This window comes from Falco biarmicus, chromosome 13 (assembly GCF_023638135.1).
Source record: "Falco biarmicus isolate bFalBia1 chromosome 13, bFalBia1.pri, whole genome shotgun sequence".
NCBI classification, from domain to species: domain Eukaryota; kingdom Metazoa; phylum Chordata; class Aves; order Falconiformes; family Falconidae; genus Falco; species Falco biarmicus.
The window spans coordinates 2,560,342-2,578,859 of NC_079300.1; the positions used below are offsets into that span (position 1 = coordinate 2,560,342).

Sequence of the window (18,518 nt, forward strand, 5' to 3'; positions counted from 1 at the left end):
TATAAAGAACAGAGTCAAAGGACTACTGCATAAGGCAATAACAAAGCACTAAACCAGCACCTCTGAGTGTGTGCCAATTACCTCTCTTTCAGCTTTAACTACCACTTCTCCGTAATTTACTTGTGCCTTCTGAACTGACATTTAAAACTTGTTACAGGGACATCTGTTGGGTGATACTATTCTGGCACTCTGCAGATTTGTTAAGCTGAACTTTGCTGGGTACAACAGCCTGGAACTGGTACCTATCGTTTTATTGAACAGGCTGTGCAGTTCGTTTCTTGTTGGTGAGGGTTATCTTCCCTGACCCACAAGATAATGTGTCTGAAGTTCCTGTGGTTAAGATTATCTGTGAAATGGAGCAGCAGAGCCTTGGGGAAGCAGCTGTGAGCCACAGAGAACACTGTTCTGTTGACTCTGGCTGTACTTCATGATCAGAGCAGGCTGGGGCTTCTGCCTTCACCCTCACCAGCGATGGATCCAGCAGTGTCCTGAGGTTTCTCAACATTTTCTTTTGGAGAATGACGGTGAGAGAGTAGTCTGGGGACTCTGACCTTTTGCAACAGCTGTATTTGTGTCTTGGAGGGAAACTAGAGTGTGTGCATGAACAAAACCCATTTTCTATGGATCACAGAGATTAGGAAAGTACTGGGTGATATGACAATGGTTTCCTGGAATAATGGGGCTAGTTAGCCAGGATAAAAGGCTACACTTTTCTGCCGTACACAAGCTTTTGCTAGAGACACCTTTGCTTTCCAAAGTTATCCCTTTTATCTGTGTATATAAAGGATCTGCCTTTAATTATGCCCCCTATGAAACGCAAGGTGCTCTGCATGGCCACGCGTTACCTTTGAGCTCCCTCAAGCGGCAATGAAACCCTCAAGTTTGTCGCACGGGTGCTCTCACGACAAAGCCTTGCAGTTTAAGCCCCTGTTTTTAAGAGCAACTATAGCAACTGAACGAGCCGCTGTGGTTTCAAGGATTCTAGACTAGTCTAGGGCAGGTGAAAATGTGATCCCACAATTTCATGACACAATTCCCTTTTGACAGATCTGTTAAAGACACATATCAATTGAAAAGTAAGCATTTTATGCCCAAGAGTAGTTTACAGCAGATGCACTACACGGATGCAATACCAGTGTGTTTTGAAAACTTGTTTTGGCTTTCTTGAATGGTTACTGATCAAAGTAATGACAGAGTAGCTGGAAAGTGGGCATCTTGGTTCACAGCACATCAGGTAAAATGCAATGCTTTTCTTTTTGTCATCCTGAAAAGGTAAATAAATCCTTTGGCTTAAACAACAAGTATTTCTGCCCTCATTAAGAGCATATTTTGATCAAAAAGCACCATATGTCACTTGATGATGTGCACAAAGGATTCAGGTTACGTATTTTGGTGTAAAAAGATGAAATTTGACAGAAGGCTGGACCTTTTCCCTGTGAATAAGTAGTTTTTTGAAGGGTTTGTCTAATATTGGAAGACCTTTTTGGACCAAATAACTCAAGTAAAATGAGTTTAATATCCAAAAGGAGGATAATGGAGACATTTTACAAGCTTTTGCATTTCCCCATATGTTTATTACAGGCTTATTGCAGTCTACCCCTTAAGCTTTCCTTTTTTTTTTTTTTTTTTTTTCTTTTTCCAGTTTGCTACTTGTTATGAGAGATTTATTCCTCTTGAATGTGTCAAGCAAAATAGTAATATAAAACCCCAAAGCTTAGCTGGGTGAGGAGGAAGTCTGGCAAAGCTGTGGAGGAGGCCACCAGGGCCGAAGTGCTGGCTGCGGTTGCTCCTTGTTCCTTTATCACAACAGGCTGCCCAGGGAGGTGGTGGAATCACCATCCTTGGTGGTGTTTAAAAAACACATAAATGTGGTGCTTAGGAACATGTTTTAGTGATGGGCTTGGCAGTGCTGGATTAATAGTTGGACTTACAATCTCAAAGATCTTTTCCAACCTAAACAATTCTATGACTATGATTCTTGACAGACAGGGAGCATGTGGCCAGGGCAAACCTGCCTGCAGGAAAACCAAAAGTACCTCCTGAGCTTTATGTTTCCAATCAACTGGAGGCCAGAGAGTCACCCTTCCTCCAAGGACCTCACTTGCTTTTTGACCGCGACAGGCCTGCCTTTAAGACCCTTTTAATAGAAAAGGAGGCTATAGGTGCTAAAAGCTGAAGTGAGGTCCTGCCAGCCACGTGCCTACACACAGTTCTGTCACTGCAGGGCATGCTTGGTGTAGCTGATGCCCTCCCCATCCCGTTGTCTGAACTCCTGAACTACCAAGCTCTGATTTAGTCTTTAGCTGTATGTTAAACAAATCTGTGTACAAAGTTTAGTTCAAGCTGACTCACTAAAATTGTTTAAAGTGATGAATTAAAGGATTTCTAACCACGGGAGTCAGCCTTGGGAAGGATTGGAAACAAAGAACAGATGATGAAAAGAATGCAGATATCGAAGTTATGCAGAAAGAGGCCTCCAGGTGAGGAAGCTCTGGCCGCAGGAGGAGGCAAGCTGATAAGGTGTTGCTGTCTACGGAAAATTAGTTGAAAGTAGGACAAGAGTAATTGTGGCAGTGGGAGATTGTGACCTCTGACTCAAATAGCCCCCTCACCCACCCTGAGAGAGAGCAAACCCCGCGGGGGAGCACGTGGAGTTAGTAAAGACCTTCAGTGGTGCTATCTGAGGATGACGTGCAAGTGCTTGGCTCGTGTAACGTGTACCATGGAGCAACCCGGTGTGCACGTCAGGCGGAGCGATCCCCCACGTATCCAGCACTGTAGATAGCCTGCCAGGAGGTCAGTTTGTCACTGAAATCGGGAATAAGAAAACTCCTGAACACCAGTGTGGCCTGAAGGAGCAGGCATTCCGTTATGGCAGCGCTGGATGCGTGGGGGTTGCTCTGCCTAACGTGCCTGCCGTTATGACATCCGTGCAGGGTTATACAGATCATACCTACGTTTGTGCAATACATTCCTCACAAAAAAGCATACATATTCATTTAATAGGTGGTACTGTATTAATTAAGCATCGTGTATGCTCCTTACAGGTGTTTTAGAAAACTTCTGGGAGTCCCAAACAAGTCGACCCTGTCTGTAGTCACAGCTGGTGTGGAACCGAGCCTGTTACTGCCCCAGCGCGGGCCTGTCTCGGCCACGGTTGTTTGGCAGGTTTGGGTTCAGATCCGGCCTGGCAGGGAGATCCTTTGGTTTAGTTCCTTCTTGGAATTACTGGTTACCCTCCCCTTACAATGCCGTGTTGCACAACCACCGTTCGATGGCAATCACCCACAGCGATTACACTGTCGCGAACAGCCCGTAGGAATGATACTGAAATGCCGCGGTACACAAGGTCTGGGGTATTTGAGGGCGCTTTTGCCGCTGCTACATCGCTGGTTTCGCTGGGCTGGCGGCTAGCGGCAGCGCGCCCCGCTGCGCCCCGCACGGGCCCTGCCCGGGAGCCCCTGGGCCCGGCCCGGCCCGACCCGCCGCCACGGCGCCCAGCCGCGCGCTGCCATGGCAACCGGGCGCGGCCGCGCGCGGCGCGATGACGTCCTGCCCTGCGCTGCCGCGGCCGCCATGGCGGAGGAGGAGCGGGCGCTGCTGGGCCCCGCCGGCCGCCAGGAAGATGGCGGTGGCTCGGCGGCAGCCCCCAGCGTCCTGCCCGCCGCCTGCGACCCGCGGCGCTTGGCGCACCGCCTGCTCGTCCTCTCGCTCATGTGCTTCCTGGGCTTCGGTGGGTGGCGGCGGGCGGGCGCGCTGGGCTGCCGGGGCGGCGGGCAGCGCGCTGAGGCGGCCCCTTCTCCTTGCAGGCAGCTACTTCTGCTACGACAACCCGGCGGCGCTGCAGACGCAGGTGCAGCGGGTGAGTGGCGGCCGGGCCGGGCTGGGTGGGCCGGGGGCGCTGCCTGCCGCCCCCCTGGCCCTGCCGCCCCGCGCGGTGCCAGGCCCTGGCGATGCCGCCGGCCTCCGGCGCGGTGAGGCGCCCGGTGCGCTGACCGGTGCTGTGCGTGGTTTTGAAGCCCAGCGCTTCGTCAAGCACCGGTAAGTTCTGTGCTCAGGCGAGGGCAGCCCGCCACAGGATGGACGAGCTGACTGGAAGGTCACCACAGGTAGCACCAGCTAGTGGGGAGGTAATTCCGACGGGGAGACGGGGAGAAGGCAGCTACCCACTCAGGAACCCCCCTGGCCCAAAGAGAAGTAGAGGCTGAGTGTGTGGACGGACTAACATAAGCGAGAGAATTGCTTAACACATAGGAAAGCACCAAATATTAAGGGGAGCACATATCTCGTCACTGGCAAAGGCCGATGTCTTGCTGCACCATACAACTGGCGTAGTTCCGGCGGGGGAGGTGGCGAGGTGGTGGTGGTGACCACCTCGCTCCCTGCCTTGTGCAAACTCAAATAAAGGAACAGAAATGCCTCCATTCTGTGTGCGAATCGGCCCCACACACAGGACAATGTGAGGAGTAATTACATTTTTTAATTCCCCCCTTCTTTGTGTAGGACATGAAGGTGAACACAGCTCAGTTCATGGCACTCTATGCTTGGTATTCCTGGCCCAACGTGGTGCTTTGCTTCTTCGGAGGTTTTCTGATAGACAGAGTTTTTGGAATACGGTAAGTGTGGCCTTAGTGTCACTCACATTCAGCAGATGGCAGATGTAAAGTACGTGTGAATTATAGGCTTTATAATATAAAGTTTTTTCAAATTCTGATAGTCTTTTTCACTTTTTTCATTTCTCCACGTGATCTAGAAATTTCCACTGGTATAAGTGACCTTCCTTCCCTTATAACTTAAATAAAGTGGCTTCAAAAGTGCCGGTCTGTACTACTTTTTTTTTTTAAGGAAGCTGTCAAGTTGTAGCATTTATTACAGTAACCTTTTATTGCATATCGGCCTCCCCTTCTTTCCTTGCTGTAGGCCTAATATAGTACTTTATAGGAAAAAAGATTCTAGCTATGCATTAAGTGATTTTATTTTTCTTACAGGTTGGGCACTATAATATTTAGTATCTTTGTTTGTGTTGGGCAGGTAAGTGCAAATGAGAGGATGAAGGATGATATCTGTCCAAAGCTGCTCTGCTGGGACTGGGGAAAAAACCCAAGTGGCTTCTTGTGTAGTAGTGTGTATTTCAGGTGTTGAAGAGAACTGAAATGGGAGAACCCTGAATTTTACTGGGAACAGGTGAAGTAGCTGGGAGTAGAGGACCTTGAAAGATGAGTGAAATAAGAATGTGAAGGAACCAAATGTTATAGCAATTTGATGTGAAACTGTTATGTAGGTGCATTTGCGTAGAGTGTGGTGGTAAAAGTGAAGTGTGACTTGAGCCTCAAGAGGTGTTTTCTGAGTGTGTTTTCAGGGTGGGCCAGGTTGGATATTGTGTAGCCAGCAGGATGATGAATAAGGCAGAGGGAGGCAAAAAGCTACGAGTAGGAAGTGGGTGGGAAGTATTTCTGCCCATCTGGGAAGGGAAAAGCTTTTTTGTTTCTGCTCCCAAATGGCTCTGGTTTGTTCCATATTTCAAATATAAAATCATCGTTTTTCCTTAAATGTTTATTTGGCAGGTAATTTTTGCTTTGGGAGCAATACTTAATACTTTCTGGCTGATGGATGTGGGCAGATTCATATTTGGGTAAGTCTAGAAGAGTATAGTATGTGCTCCCTGAGGTAAGGACCATTTTCCTGTGTCCTAGAAAACCGCTACCATGTTTACACACACAACAAATTGTTGGATGTTGAGGCATGTTAAGATCTTCAGTCGCATTCCCAGTCTAACTTAAAGTTAGAAAAGAGCAATAGGACTTTGAAGGTCTTACTGAATTCAGAAGTTACGAAGCTACCCAAATAAAGATGTTCAGTAAGCTGATTAAGAACTGTGCTAGTCCTCCTTTTCTATTAATCCTTACTTTCCTGAGTAAAAAGAATGCTTAGCAACAACAAATACAACAGGGCTCCTACAGGGGCAAAAAAAGGAGTAAATGTCAGAGGAAATACCTGCAGGCTGTGAATGTGCCATAGCATAATAAAAATGTTAGAAGATCTGACCAGTGGTGTTGTGGGGTGGGCAGATGACTCCATTAAATTCTGATTCCAGGTAAGATGCTTGCTTTTGGTTTCATTTGGGCCAGGATCTATACCACATGGTTCTTCAATGCAGAAGAGAAGTGAGAAGCTGCTGCCCAGTGATTTAATTTCTGTAAATGACCAAAGGCAAATATAATCGCTCCTAGACTACTTAATTTTTCACACTCTTAATTAAGACTCTGCAATTCTGCTTTTGAACTGTCTTTAAGACTTCTGTTGCCTTGTATGTTATCTTGCCATATGGCTTAGATCTACACAGGTAAATTTCTGCAGAAATACTGTCATCCTGGTATTGCCAGCAACTGGTGGACTACTTCCTTGTTGCTGTGCCTTTGCTATTAACATGTTTTCTTTTTTTACTTACCTTCTTTTTTTAGAATAGGTGGAGAGTCCTTAGCAGTGGCACAGAACACCTATGCGGTCAGTTGGTTTAAAGGCAAGGAGTTAAATCTTGTGTTTGGATTACAGCTAAGCATGGCCAGAATTGTAAGTGTAAAACTGTATAGCTTTAATTTGTAGGCGCTGAGGTGTGGGGCTTGTCTTGGCAGCAGAAAACAGCATTTCTGATGCTCCCTAGGGAGTTCTAGTTAAAAATGGATGTAAAATTTTTAACACTTTTAATTTAAATTTGTAGTAAATAGACAAAGGGTAGAAGTGGGTTAATATGATTTCTTAGAACCTGTCAGGCTTCTAAAGAAACCTGGTGGTGTTACTAGGGTAGGTTACTGTGTGGGACAGTCACAGTGCTGCAGTTCATCAGACTAATTGATTCTTGGCTTAACTGAGTGTAGCTTGTGGCTCAGGGACTAAGTGCAGGCTCTGATAAATGAGTTGGGATGACTGCTTCCAGAAGCTCCTATCCTTACCTGTTGTTGTAAGAGTTTTGGGGTTTTTTTTGTCTGTTTTGCTGGTTCTGATGGGAACTGTGTGACTGCACCTCAGCTGTGTCCTTTTGGTTTGGTGCAATCACTTCAACTGCTGCTAGAGGTGGTTTTATGCTGATATACCAGTCTGTGAATGAAGAATAGAGACAGGCCTCTTCTGTTAGAGGTCCTTTTCGGCAGCTGTAGGTATTTACCTCTGTAAAAGAAAGTTAGCTGCTCACAGCTGGGTTGGGGTTGACGGTTCAGGCTGTTGCTGGTTAGCAATTGCCTCATGTCATCTGAACTGTATTTAACTGTCTGTTGTTAGCCTTGGGATTGCAGCCATGGATCCCTTTTTAAGGGGCAGAAGTGGGTGAGGGAAAAAAAAGTGCTTCTTCCTGGTGCCTGTCAGGTGGGAATCCTCTTAGCTTTAACACGTGGCATTAAATTCGGCTCTGTTTATGGGGCAATGCAGCGTATGATGTGGATTTCATGGCACTTATAATGTCTCTGTTGAAACACTGTCAAGAGTTGTAGAAAATTTCAGTTTGTGATGGTATGTTATTGTTACGAACACTGGCCAAACCAACAGGGAATAATTTTATCATGTTTGCTGCTGGTGGTTTATGTTTCCTCTGTAGCGTTTTACCCGTTTGCTTTAAACACTGTTCAATAAGCAGTCTGCCTAATGTTCCTTTTGAATTCGTATCATTGTGAAATACATTATTCTTCACATGAGTCTGTTCTACCTAGGGGAGCACAGTGAACATGAATATCATGGGATGGATATACTCAAGAGTTCAAGATCTTCTGGGGTATACTGGTCCCAGTACTCTTGGGTTAACTCTCATGATAGGTCAGTAACATTTTGAATTGATGTCACCTGCTATTTTAGGCTTCTGAATTTGAACAGTATGTGTACATGTTAATGATTTCTTGCTAACTTGAAAGTAGGGCAAGGGATTTGAGACTAGGAAGGGCAATTCAAATAGTATTTGTATCAATGGCTAATAGTCTTATGTGGAGTGTATGATTACTGTGTCTGATAAAATGCTGTGTGGTTTTTATGGTTGCCAGATTCAGATTTGTATCTCGTGGAGATGAAACATTAAACCTGCTTGGAGTAACGGAGAGAGTGCAAAAATTTTTTGAAGGGTATCATGTCAAAGCTTGTGTGGAGTTGTCTGATGTGTAAAAGTGTAATTGCAGCTACCTTTGGATCTGTGTTCCTTTCCTTCAAGGCCATGGGTATTAAGGCCCTGATATTGGTAACGAGGCCCAGGCCTTGTTCCTGTTGTTATGAGGTACAGATAAGGCGGTGCTGTGTGGGAGTGGAGGTAATCTTTTAAATAAAATAAACATAGCTACATGTTTGTACTCCAGTTCAAGGCAGATGTGTCTCATGTGGCAGGCTTCAAGAAGCTAGGTTTAGATTAGATACAAGGAAGAAATTCTGTGCTGTGGGGGTGGGAGGCGCTGGCCCAGGCTGCCCAGAGCAGCTGTGGGTGCCCCGTCCCTGGCAGGGCTCAAGGCCAGGCTGGACGGGGCTCTGGGCAACCTGGGCTGGGGGGAGGTGGCCCTGCCCGGGGCAGGGGGCTGGAGCTAGGTGGGCTTTAAGGGCCCTGCCGACACAAACCGTTCTGTGATTCACACCTTATTCTTTCACTTGTACAGCTATTGAGCCTTATACATAAGACAAGCTGGTGTTAAACTTAGCTTTTATTAGACATGTAAAGGTACACTATGTTAGTTGTGCTTAAAAGCCAAATTGCTACTTGAGTCAACAACTAAACATGTTACATTGCCTTCTTGCAGGTGGTGTAACATGTCTCTTCTCACTGACCTGTGCGCTAATCCTTGCTTACCTGGACAAGAGAGCAGAGAAGCTCCGTTGTAAAGAGCAAGGGAAAACGGGTGAGTGTGTGGGTGCTGTGTCTGAACCCACCTTGGGCTTCATTCTTTTAGTCTGGAACAGACCTTTCCAGTTACTGTGTGCAGGTTTGAATTGTAGGTAGTTCAGTGGTTGCTGCTTAACATCATCTTCACAGTTACAGCTTTAATCATAATTTCTAGTTCATATTTGTATCAGTCGGAAGTTTTACAGTTTTAAACACCAGTTTGCAGGCAGATGCACTGTCATCTGCTTTGTAAGTGCCCCGTGGTGGGAGCGTTGGAACTGGATGATCTTTAAGGTCCTTTCCAACCCAAAGCATTCTGCGTTTCATGTGGAGAGCCTTCCAGTTCACACCACTGTGACCTGTGCCATTGCCACTGGTACTTTGTTTTGTTGGAGTTGGTCTTACTTCCTTTAATAGGTCTGGCGAAATGTGCATCTCGTCTCCTTCAGTGTATGTGGTTTGAGTTTTCCTTGTGGGAGAATTTAGGCCAATTAAAAATTAACTAAATTTGACATCCAAGTAAGAGCATGTAACACGAGGCTTCAGACATGAATTTTGCTAGTTGATTAAACATTTCCTTGAAAAAGTGGTTTGTATTTAATTCTGCTGCAGAAGACTTTCAGAAGCTTTAGAGAACTTGTTCATCCTGCTTAATGTGGGAGAGACAATTTGTTCTTGACTTTGGCACTGTTGATTTAGCGCTTGTATGTTCTTAACTGACTCTCACCGTGTAAACTTTCAACAAGAGAGCAGAAAGTGGTGGGAATATATGCTTTAGTAGTGACTTGTGATCACCTTAATGTTTATTCAGTGGGGATGAATATCAGATATGCTTATGCTGACTGAAACAATATTGTCTCTTGCCCCACTCCAGGTGAAGTGATTAAACTAACAGACGTGAAGGACTTCTCTTTGTCCTTGTGGCTTATATTTGTAATCTGTGTCTGTTACTATGCAGCAGTTTTTCCTTTCATTGGACTTGGAAAGTAAGTGTCTCTTGCTTCTGTAGCTATTCCCCCTGAGTCTGGCTAGTGTTTTAACTGGTAACTTGAGAGGCACGGCTGGTGCTTAAGAATCCCAGATGGCTACAGAACCACTGGTCTTCCAGCAAGTCTGTGCTGTGGTTTGTCAGTTCTTCTGTGGCATTGTTTGCTATTCTTGCGATACAAATAAACACAACTCTTATGGTTTCCTTATCTGCTGAGCTTTGTAGGGAATACTGCTGCTTTATGGCTGAGTTGTCAGAACTCAAAAGCATAATGCATGTTCCGTTTCCTGATTAAAACTTGATACAGTTTTAAAGCATGGCATGAGTTTTGGTGTGGAAAGCTGTGGGCAGCTGTCATGTAAAATTCCTTCCACACTCATGAGCTATTGACTTGAGTACGAGGTGGGGTTTAAATGTAGTTACAACTTTGGACTGAAGTTCTCTTTGCTGTGCTGGCTTCGGTATATATATGTCAAGTTGAAACTTGAAGCATTCATATGTAGGTTTCCCTTTTGCACTGTATGACTTGATCTAATAGCTCAAATGGGTTTTGAATATGCTTATGATTAGAAACGTGTCCCTTTAGCTCAGTGAATGCTTTATGCTGAGTGAGGTGGAAAAATCGGAGATGATCTGGAGACGCCTTACAGTCAGCAGTGTAGATGGCTATTCTTTGCTTGTGGATTCTCACTTTGGTCTCTTACAGTATGCTCATTGCTAGTGTCCCGTTATTGGGTTACATATTGGTTATGCACTTTGGACAGTCCTTAGACAAAAATTTGTGGGGTCTGCTAATAAGCTCCTAAAAGGCATTATAAATGAGGATCTGTGATGGATGTTTATGTCAAAGCTATATAGCTATATTTAAAGCTTTCCTGTCAACTAGACTCTTGTGTCTTTACTTTGTCTAGCTTAATTTTTCCTTCATGTCTTACAAGTGCGCATTTTTCTAAATCTAGTTTTTCTTTTTATTTAGGGTTTTCTTTATTGAGAAATTCAAATTCTCGTCCCAAGAAGCAAGTGCAATTAACAGGTATATTGTGGTTGATTTAACAAGTAAATGTGCTGCTGCCATGTTCCAGGGGTGTATGTATCTTTGGGCTCTGACCATGTGGGAGGAGGTTTGGGATCTACTGTTGCAGCTGGTGACTTGCATTTAAGTAGGTAGATAGATTTTTGCATGGCACAAGGAATAATTGGAGGGTATGGGTATTTTTTTTTTTTAGAATAAAAATGTCTTAGATGCTCACATTGAGGAATCTGAAAGAAAAGACTCTATCTGAAGGGTATTATTTTGGTATTCAGTGATTCTCTTCGGAGTGATAGAAGCAGGTTAATAGCAACACTAAACAGACTCAATTTTCCTAGTCTGAAGATGAATTTGTGATGTGGCAAAAACCCAAACAATTAAAACCCCAACAAGAAAATGCTTGCTAGTATATGATTTCTGAGCTCTGACTATGTCACTGTTCCCTGGGATGTTGAGTATTTTCATGTCCTCAGACCTTTTGGGAACTTTGAGTTCTGGAGTCTGTTATTCAGGGTGGGGGAATGGTGTGTGTTTGTGTGTGTTTTTTCTTACAGCCTCACAGGTAACAAGGGAATATGGTTTTGTTTGGTGTGTTTCTTGTTGGTTTTTTTTTTTTTTAATCTGCAGACACTTGTATTGTGTAATACCTAAAATTATCCATGGCTAGATAGTGTTCAGTTCTCTTTATTTTTATTGTTTTGTAGTATTGTGTATATCATATCAGCACCCATGTCCCCAGTCTTTGGACTCCTGGTGGATAAACTTGGAAAGAATATCATCTGGGTTCTATGTGCTGTAGTGACTACACTTGCCTCTCATATTATGTTGGCTTTTACCTTCTGGAACCCCTGGATAGCAATGGTAACTAGTTCTCTGAGACTTATAGCTAAATATGATAAAATAAGAAATGGAGTTGATGCTGAACTATTCTGCCTAAGTTGCCACTGTTTTCTGACTATTCAGGTAGTCCTCAAAACCTACTTTGATATCCCTGACTTTAAGAAGGATATACTATGTGAAACTGAGTTTAAAACTAAAGTGGTGAAAAAGCAAAGAATGCTTAAGACAGGCAAAACTAACATGAACTAACTCAGGAAGAGTTACGAAGTCATAAAAACTAACATGAAGGCAACATTTCAGGTTTTGGTATTTTGTGGAGGAAGGCAGTAGTTCTTCTTATGTGTTTTGAGGTGGAAAAGTCTGGCTGCTGCTGTCTGTAGCAGTAATTCGATAGTTTAGTGCAAAAGGGTGTTCAGCTTCTTGGGAAGGCTGGGGTTAGACCGAAGGGCTGTATGGAGTGGCAATTACTAGTCCCTTCAGAAAATGCTCAGTTTGTCACGGCGTCCGTGGTTCAGTGGTGCTGTGTTGCAGAGGTCTGCTGTCGTGCTTCATGGACACCCCTTACACTAGCTGTTACTAGATTACTGTGCTAAGTGCTTGCTTCTTTCCTAAAACTTGTTCTTTTGGTGTAGTGCTGAAGCTTATTACTTAAACTGTCTCTAACGTGCTGTATTGGATAGTGGTAAACCTCAGTAAAAGTCTTCATTACTGATTTCCTGGGGCAGATTCCCTGAGAAATTGCTTTTGAGTTAAGGTTTGTAAACCTTAAATTTTTTTTCATAGAATTTTTCCTAAATTGTTTGGTTTGGAAGGGCCCTTAAAGCCCACCTAGCTCCAGCCCCCTGCCCCGGGCAGGGCCACCTCCCCCCAGCCCAGGTTGCCCAGAGCCCCGTCCAGCCTGGCCTTGAGCCCTGCCAGGGACGGGGCACCCACAGCTGCTCTGGGCAGCCTGGGCCAGTACCTCACCCTCACAGGAAATAATTTCTTCCTTGTATCTACTCTAAATTAAATACGATTTTCTCCAGTGTATTGTGGTTTAAAAATAGGGTTCTTTTTTTCAGATATTTTTCTAGTGAGTTGCAGCATTGATCTTTTCCTCTGAGTTATCCTAGTGAGGCTCTTAATTAGGTAGGGTTTAGTTTGTGGGTCGCTCCTGGAAAAAAGTTTGCTCTCCTAAACGTGAATATTTATTTTGGACGCTATTGCAAAAAGTGCTGCTTTAGCTCTTTTTTCCTCTTTTGGGAGAAGGGGAAAAGCAGTATCTAAATTTACTAGAACTTCACAGCAAAAGAGCATCTCATCTAACATCTGTTTGCTTGTTCTTATTTTACTAGTGTTTGCTAGGATTGGCCTACTCATTGCTTGCCTGTGCCCTGTGGCCCATGGTGGCCTTTGTGGTTCCAGAACACCAGCTGGGAACTGCTTATGGCTTGTAAGTACTTAAATCTGTCTGTGCTGCTGTACAGTGCCCGTGTCCTGATGCTATTGAGCCACTGAATATCAAGTGGTTCTGCCATGTTAATGGTTACTGGTTCCTCCAAGTTCAGCCGAGCAGGAAGTCTCGTCTAGTTTTGGGATGTCTGTGTGTGGTAGATGCACGGAAACTTCTGCAAAAATGTGGAGTCATGACTCTGTCGTATGCTGTAACAAATGGGGAGAAGTTAATAATCTCATTGTTTGTTCAGTGGCAGTAATGATATTTTCTTTAAAAATAAATTTCTGCACAGTGGTAATCCTTTGTTAATGTGTTAGTATGCAGTCTATCCAGAATCTCGGTCTGGCAATTATTGCTATAGCTGCTGGGATGATTTTGGACACAAGAGGTTACTTGTTTCTTGAAGTCTTCTTCAGTGCTTGTGTTTGCTGTAAGTATTAAAAACATGGAAAATGGATTCTGTACATTCAGGAAGCTTTCTTAGGCTTTTTTCTTACTCTTCCCTGTAAAACAGTGATAACTCCTTTCTTACAGTTAGAGGTTTCAACTGGGCAATGTTGAAAGTAGCTCAGACCTAGTGAAGAGTTTTGTGGTTTTCTTGAAGTGATTTTGTGTAAGTAGTTTCAGTGTTTTGAACAAAATGAAGAGTGAGTACAAGGGTAGGTGAATGATACTCTTAAAGGCTATGTTTATGAGGGCTGTTAATAGAGCTAAAACTAAAATAACCTTTTCTGAGTTACTGTGCTACTTATCAGCATAGTGGAATTTTCAAAAGCAATTACAATTATCATGAATTGGTTACAATTATCATGAAAAATCTCGGTTGTTCCTTGGTTGTATGTTAAAGCTGTTCCTCTGTCCTTGTAAATTTATTGTCAGCTAAAATGGCTTTTTTTTTTTTTTTAGTGTCACTAATAGCTGTAGTCATGCTGTATTTTGTGAATCACCTCACAGGTAAGTGTTTTCAGCTTCTCTTGATACTTGTTTTTATCATAATTCTTGGAAGTTATCAAGCTGAACTGCTTACAGGTGGTATTGTATGGTCCTGTGTCAGGTGCTATAGCTCATGGCTTTGGTACCAGGAGCATCTCTTGATGAGGCCAGTCCTTGTAGCATCGTCTTCCTAGGTGCTGTAGTGTGTAATTCCCTGAACCTTGCTGTGATGTTAAGTCTCATCAGCAGGGCAGCGGTACCTATCCCCCTGACTTGAACAAATATGTAGGATATTCTGCAGCTCTTTCTAAACTGTGTATCAAACTTGGCTGTATATGTATCTGCAAATACAAAAAAGTTAATTCTGTAGACTTTCCCTCAGATAGCAGTGTTCCTTCTCAGCTGTTCTTTTTGAAGCAGTGAACTAGTGAAAGATCTGGAAGGGATATTAATTTGTTTCTTTCAAAGTTGCTTCTGTTTTCTTTAGTTTTATGGGGTATTGCGAGTTGTAGAGAAACTTCATTGCTACTCAACAGAAAACGGGGTCAAGCGTGAGAGCTTAGTTTGTGTCCTGACTTTGCTTGTTCAGATGATTATGAACATGCTGCTCTTTACCTTAGTTTTTACTTTTGTAAAATTACTCTGCTGACTACTTTTGTCAAGTGCTCTGAGAACTTCTGTAGTGAGGTATGGTATCAAAGATATGATACAAAAAGACCAGTTTTAAAAGCTTGAAAATATATTATTATTTCTGTTGCAGGTGGTGATCTCAACTGGTCTGCAAAGAAACGTGAAAAACTGCAGAAAGCAGCTGAAACTGAGTAAGTATAAAGCAGGGGTCCTTCAAACTACGGCCCCCCAGGGTCCTCAATCCAGCCCCCAGTATTTACAGACACCCCCACCCCCCACCGGGGGTTGGGGGGGGAAACCAAGCAGCCACAGATGACTGCCTGCCACTTCATCCGCATGCTGGCCCCCTGGTTAAAACGTTTGAGGACCCCTGGCATAAAGAATAATAAAGAACAATGTTGCTATGAAATGTTTAACCTGAAGATTACTGTCTGAAGTCGATTTCTTTTGTAGGTGTATATATATATAAAATAGCATTTGTATTAAATGCTGTTTTCCTTCTTACCAGTTAGTAGTAGGATTTCATATTCCTGTCTCCTGTGAATGAATAATTAGAGGAAGTGGCAGTTAACAAGGTGCCCTTCCCTGGCACTCTTCCTTTTTATTTTTCTTTCAGTGGCCTTCCAACTAAGTGGAGCTGATGTGTGTTTAAAAAAAATGTTGTATTGCTTTTTTAATAATGTGCTTCATTTATATGGTGCATCCCTGACCCAGTCAGCAGCAAACACTACCTGGGTTTAAATGTCGGGTAATGCATGGATCATTTTTTTTTTTAAGTGTCCTTAAAAGCTTAATCTCTCTTCAGAAGAAACTACACTCCAGTCACTTCCCCTTCAGTTTCAGCTTGCTGTGCTTGCTATTTTATTTAGAAATCTTAATTCTGCTTATCTCAAAAAACTGTGGCTTGAGTCTAAATTGCAGCACTAATGTGAAACTCAGTTTGTGGTCTGATCTGTCTCATAAATGTTACTGAGTACAGTGAAAAGTTTCCATTTTTAGAAAGAAAATGAGGCAGGGGTATTTTATTAAAGTGGAATCCACTTCCTTTAAAAGGAAATGGAGCGCTTGAGGTAGGCTTAGGGCAGAAATTGTCACAAGCAAATTTTGAGAGCTTATCCAATTAAGCAAGTTTTATTCTGGGGGGACTTGTATGTCCTCCTTTCCTTTCTACAGAAAATAAGGACAGTGATGCTTTTCAGAATAGTGACTTAAAAAATTCGCTTCCTTGGTCTTGACAAGAAAATTGGTGACATGTTAAGGGTCCATTGCTGTGCTGGAATCGGGTACTATTGTTTAAGATCGTTGCTTGATCAAACATGAAGGTACTAGTCATCTGCTGTTGGGATATCCTGTGAGTTCTAGGGCACTGGATTTATTCCCTCTGCACAGTAGAAAGTTTACTGCTTTTTTGTTTGCTGCCTGAGAACACTAAATGAGGGGTAAGGCTCGCAGTGGATGCGCAGTGCTGTACAAGGGGTTCAAACACTGGGTTAGTCTTAAACTTCCAAAATAATTGCCTTGTATTGGGGGAGGAGGAGAGAAAAAACATTGTATGGCAAAGTCCATTAAGAGATGTCACCTTAAAGGCAAGACAAAAGACCATTCCACTCCAGCTTCTCTGTTACCTACTTAACTGTCTAGAAAATTTGCTTTTTTTAGTGGTAATGTAAGGTCTGCCCATCAGACTGAGCCTGTGCAGCTTAGTTTATGCTGATGATCTTGCTGAAGATGCTTCATCTAGTAGTGTCTCAGTACCCAAAAATTGTGTTATCTTTTCCTAGTTCTGACTAGTGCTGGGAGGATTAAAAATGTGTGCATTGGAGAATGTAATGTCAATGGCATGAAACCTTGGTTAATTTCTGGATTTTTATTTTTTTTTAAATATATTTAAAGGAAATGTTTAATTTGGCTTATGGGTAGAACAAGCCTAAGAAATTTGAGGTTCTGCTCCTCCAATCTGAACTTGTTTTGCTGAGATTGTGATTGAGAACTGTAGAATTCAAGCTGCTTATATATGAACAACACAGAACTTATCTTTTGAAATGTTCTCTGTTCTGACTGAATTCAGCTCAGTGAGTCTCTTAAGATCTTGAAGTTCGTTTGCCTGTAATGTTGTTGGAATTCTTTACTTTTTAATAGGTAACTGCATTTCACCTGCAGATATTATGTCTCACAGCTTATATAGAAGTTTGTTCCAGATAAATACTTTGCTAACAAGGCATCTCTTATAAATGGACTTCATTGACTTATCTGAAACTGGACTGTGTAACTGTCCATATGATAGTATTTAAATTAGTCTCAAACCCCCAAAACACCTGTCAACAAGGTCTAGCCAGGTGACTTGTGGGATTTAACATCCCATGTTTAACATGGTCTTGTTTCTTGTCCTAATTTGTGGGCTTTTTACACATCAATCTTGAGGAAAGCCCAAGGAAATGAAAACCTCACCAGACCTGCTAGCTAGCTTAGTTGTGATGGGTATCATCCTCAAGCCGAAAGGTCACAGCCAGTTTTTTACACAAATGCAACAAAACCCCCCCAAAACCTTGTATCCAGAAGCAAAGGAATTCTCTGTCCAAATAGAGCTGCTTTTCAGTCCTCCTGGCCCACGTGGGATGTGTGTAACGCTTCCAGTATTTACTGTGAAAGATGGCTTTGTATTAGTGTATGCTGGGGGATATAGTGCCTTAGAACAATATTTTCAGTAATTTTTATTACAATGTTTTTTTCAGAAAAGAAATTTGAATAGCAAATATCATCCAGAAGTGGGGAGCATTTGATCAGCATCATGTCAACTCCAAGAATTATAATGTTGTTTAGTTTGGTCACTCTGCACAGTAGCTCTTTGGAAAAGAAACTAACATGCTGCAGTTTTAACAGTAAATGGCTGAATTTCCTGTTTTGTAACCACTTTTAACTAATGCCAAATCATCTCCGAATTTGAATGGAATGGGTTTATAGCATTTTGCACCGTGTTTAAGCTATGCTGTGTGAGAGGGTACTCTGCAACCCAAGATAAATGTGTTCATCTTAGGAGACACTTTATACTAGTCTTTATCTCATGTGCAGCACTACCATCTTGGTGAGGGTGGAGATTTCTTAACATAATGGCACTTTGCCTTACGGAGCTTAGGAACGGGTCACTGTTAATGCCTTTGGTACTGTCTTAATCCAAACCACTGTCTTAAAAACAGCTTTGTTTGCTTCTGTTTCTCTGTAAGCCTCACATGGAAAAGGAGCGACCGTGCTCTGGTCAATTACTGATTCTTTTGTAGGAGATTGCTATTAATTCTGAAGACTGCTGAGCAGTCTTTTATTTGCATTTTTGGGAGTTGATTCTCTTTGTATTGTGATCTTTATTTTAAGGAGCAAAAGCTTGTTTAATAAAGAGATAGTAAATATTGTTACAAAAGCTCACTGAGCCTGTTGTAATCTGTGAAAACCAAAAAGTTTATCTTTCTACTGAAGTCTTGCAATCTAAATAAAAGGAAACTGCAGAAAACTGCCTCTCTCTTTCTTTACACTGAACTAGAGTATTCCATACACCTCTAAGTCTTTCTGAATCTGATACCAAGTGTTCATCTATAAAGATTAAAAACATTTTCTAGTTATTAAAATCAAAACTGCATACACGAGAAAGAAGGTTGCTTGGGTTTGCATGCCTCAGTGCAAATATCTTAAACCAATTTTCTTTTCCAGAGCAGAAGAACAAGAGAGGCTCAGACGTCAAAATGAAGATGACTTGGCTAAATTACGGCCAAAAGCTGATGACTTTAGTTTAAGGAATAAATACCTCTCCAAACTAGGCGCTCAGGTA

At 42.8% G+C, this 18,518-nt stretch overlaps 1 protein-coding gene across 8 annotated transcripts in view; it reads left to right on the plus strand.

The window, feature by feature from the left end:
* The first annotated feature begins 3,546 nt into the window (after positions 1-3,546).
* MFSD1 (major facilitator superfamily domain containing 1) overlaps positions 3,547-18,518 on the plus strand; it is a 42,543-nt gene continuing 27,571 nt past the window's right edge. For 5 of the 8 annotated variants that reach the window (XR_008825077.1, XR_008825078.1, XR_008825079.1 and 2 more), the window contains exons 1-16: positions 3,547-3,733; positions 3,810-3,862; positions 4,504-4,616; positions 4,989-5,031; positions 5,565-5,632; positions 6,462-6,570; positions 7,701-7,803; positions 8,763-8,861; positions 9,720-9,831; positions 10,810-10,866; positions 11,568-11,724; positions 13,038-13,135; positions 13,456-13,568; positions 14,045-14,092; positions 14,832-14,892; positions 18,401-18,515. Coding sequence is in view for 4 of the 8 variants with exons in the window: in XM_056357897.1 (XP_056213872.1) it covers positions 3,577-3,733; positions 3,810-3,862; positions 4,504-4,616; positions 4,989-5,031; positions 5,565-5,632; positions 6,462-6,570; positions 7,701-7,803; positions 8,763-8,861; positions 9,720-9,831; positions 10,810-10,866; positions 11,568-11,724; positions 13,038-13,135; positions 13,456-13,568; positions 14,045-14,092; positions 14,832-14,892; positions 18,401-18,515 (1,506 nt within the window). In the remaining 4 variants the exon portion in view is untranslated. Of the gene's footprint in view, positions 3,734-3,809; positions 3,863-3,889; positions 4,042-4,503; positions 4,617-4,988; positions 5,032-5,564; positions 5,633-6,461; positions 6,571-7,700; positions 7,804-8,762; positions 8,862-9,719; positions 9,832-10,809; positions 10,867-11,567; positions 11,725-13,037; positions 13,136-13,455; positions 13,569-14,044; positions 14,093-14,831; positions 14,897-17,433; positions 18,204-18,400; positions 18,516-18,518 lie in introns of those variants that run through there. The other 3 variants (XM_056357898.1, XM_056357899.1, XM_056357901.1) reach the window with 3 other exon arrangements.